The sequence below is a fragment of the Loa loa genome, assembly GCF_000183805.2.
Source record: "Loa loa unplaced genomic scaffold supercont3.189, whole genome shotgun sequence".
Classification (NCBI taxonomy): Eukaryota; Metazoa; Nematoda; class Chromadorea; order Rhabditida; family Onchocercidae; genus Loa; species Loa loa.
In genome coordinates this window covers 1-1,909 of record NW_018108369.1, presented here as the reverse complement: position 1 = coordinate 1,909, position 1,909 = coordinate 1, and the positions used below count along the sequence as shown (strand labels likewise).

Sequence of the window (1,909 nt, the reverse complement as noted above, 5' to 3'; positions counted from 1 at the left end):
ATAATTAAATTTCCAAACAATGACAACGTCAGGGAAATTAATTAAATAGCTTTCGTTGATGGACGGATAAGAAATTTGGATTAAAAAATTGTTGACAGTAATTTTAACTGATGTAAATTATATTACTATTGTTAAGATAATGAGAGAAAATGTCATTTAAAAAATTCATATTGAAAGTTTTTTTAGCCAAAAATAACATTCATATGAATTAAAACTCAAATTTAAATTGTTTATTTGTATAACGAAAATACAAAACGTTGAAAAATGAATTTTAATTTTTCAAAGTCAAATGAATATTTATCAATTTGACAAAAAAAACATCTGATTATATATTTACTACTACTGCTACTTATATGCTAATCAGAGATAACAGTAATAGTGATAATGTTAACAGCGATGATGATGATAATGAGGATGATGTTAAACATTCTGAACTACTATCAATTCATATTTATTTCCGATTGCAAACCTTACGGAGAAATAATAAATTTGACTAATTATTATATACTTTTTTAAAAAGAATACGAGTCGCTTCAGATATGAAAAAGTTGGATGTTTTGTGGGGAAATCTACACCTGTTTTTAAGGTACATATATTAAAAATTAAATGGATTATATTGAAATAATGTTTACTTATTTCTGCTTCTTTTTTTATGGTTGTACATTTTGATCAAATTGACCCCTTCTCAATTTTGTTGACATTCTGAGTTAATATACAGCTATCGCAAACTAGTTAAATGGACAAAAATGACCCAAGAAGTAATCCATTTTGGGTCACTTTTGTCCATTTGTAACCGGAAATTCCTGGCTTTACCGCAAATTTAGAGTAACCTGAATTCGGCTTTTCACCACATTTAAAGTAACCTGAATTCGGCTTTTCACCACATTTAAAGTAACCTGAATTCGGCTTTTTACCACATTTAAAGTAACCTGAATTCGGCTTTTCATTACTTTCCAACATATTTTAAATGGACCAATCCTTGGAACTGCTGTAATGGTGTTAAATCAATTGTACTGATAAAATATCGTGATGATAGCGAGATGTCACCACCTATATTTATCACTCGCTGATTGACCTGATCTTGTAGTGGTATTGCTATTAATTAGCAAGCCTGTTATTTTTCTATTGTTCATGCTGACCTCATGTTTATCTCTGATCGATAAGTGCAAAAAAATGGAATGAACAAGACACGGCCTTCGAGACTGCACTAGAACGAGCATTGCACTTCAACAAGAGATGGCAGACACAATAGATCTAATCGATATGTGAACAGAGACGTCGTTTTTGCTCGAAATTGCTGGAAAATTCCGATTAAAAGACTATATAAACGAAGCTGGGACCACTCTGACACTTTGATCTGTCAACCTGATCCAGCCAAGGAATCATGCAATATTTCCCTTTGCTACCATCACTCTTATCCGGTCGAGCAAAGGACGGTAATTCACCGGACGGTTCTTTCCACCCTTTCCTTTTCTCAGTTGTTTTCTTTCAAATTATTTAAGTAGTTATTTGACCAAATTCTGAGTGGTTCGAGATTAGCCTAAGGCTGCATATGTCCTATTGGTAGTGGGTTGGATCGTCTGATATAGTAAGCATTAGGATGACAGGATTATCCTTACAGATTAGACGGATAATTTTCTTCTTTCTATTCTATCAGTTAATTTATTAGCAAACGAGTTAATAAATGTATTCTAACATTTTCCATTTTTACCCCTTGTACTAGGCCATCAAGGCTTACAGTATCTGTCATGTCCTTGCCCGTATTTATACTAATTCATTCATATCTTCTGCATTGGTTAGTTGTGTAATTTCGATTTGGTCGAATGTTTTTCGAATTTTATTTTTTCAATTACTTCTAACTTTAGAAGAATTCGGCTATCATTCAATAAACTGAACAATGTCACTTTTC

At 32.0% G+C, this 1,909-nt stretch overlaps 1 protein-coding gene across 1 annotated transcript; it reads right to left on the bottom strand.

Annotated features, from left to right (window-relative positions):
* Positions 1-732: 732 nt before the first annotated feature.
* On the bottom strand, positions 733-1,750 carry LOAG_15123 (hypothetical protein; the record flags this gene model as incomplete). Its single annotated transcript, XM_003150615.1, has 4 exons — positions 733-929; positions 1,076-1,202; positions 1,366-1,485; positions 1,697-1,750. 4 exons carry the CDS (start codon positions 1,748-1,750, stop codon positions 733-735), a joined length of 498 nt encoding a protein of 165 aa, XP_003150663.1.
* Positions 1,751-1,909: the final 159 nt, after the last annotated feature.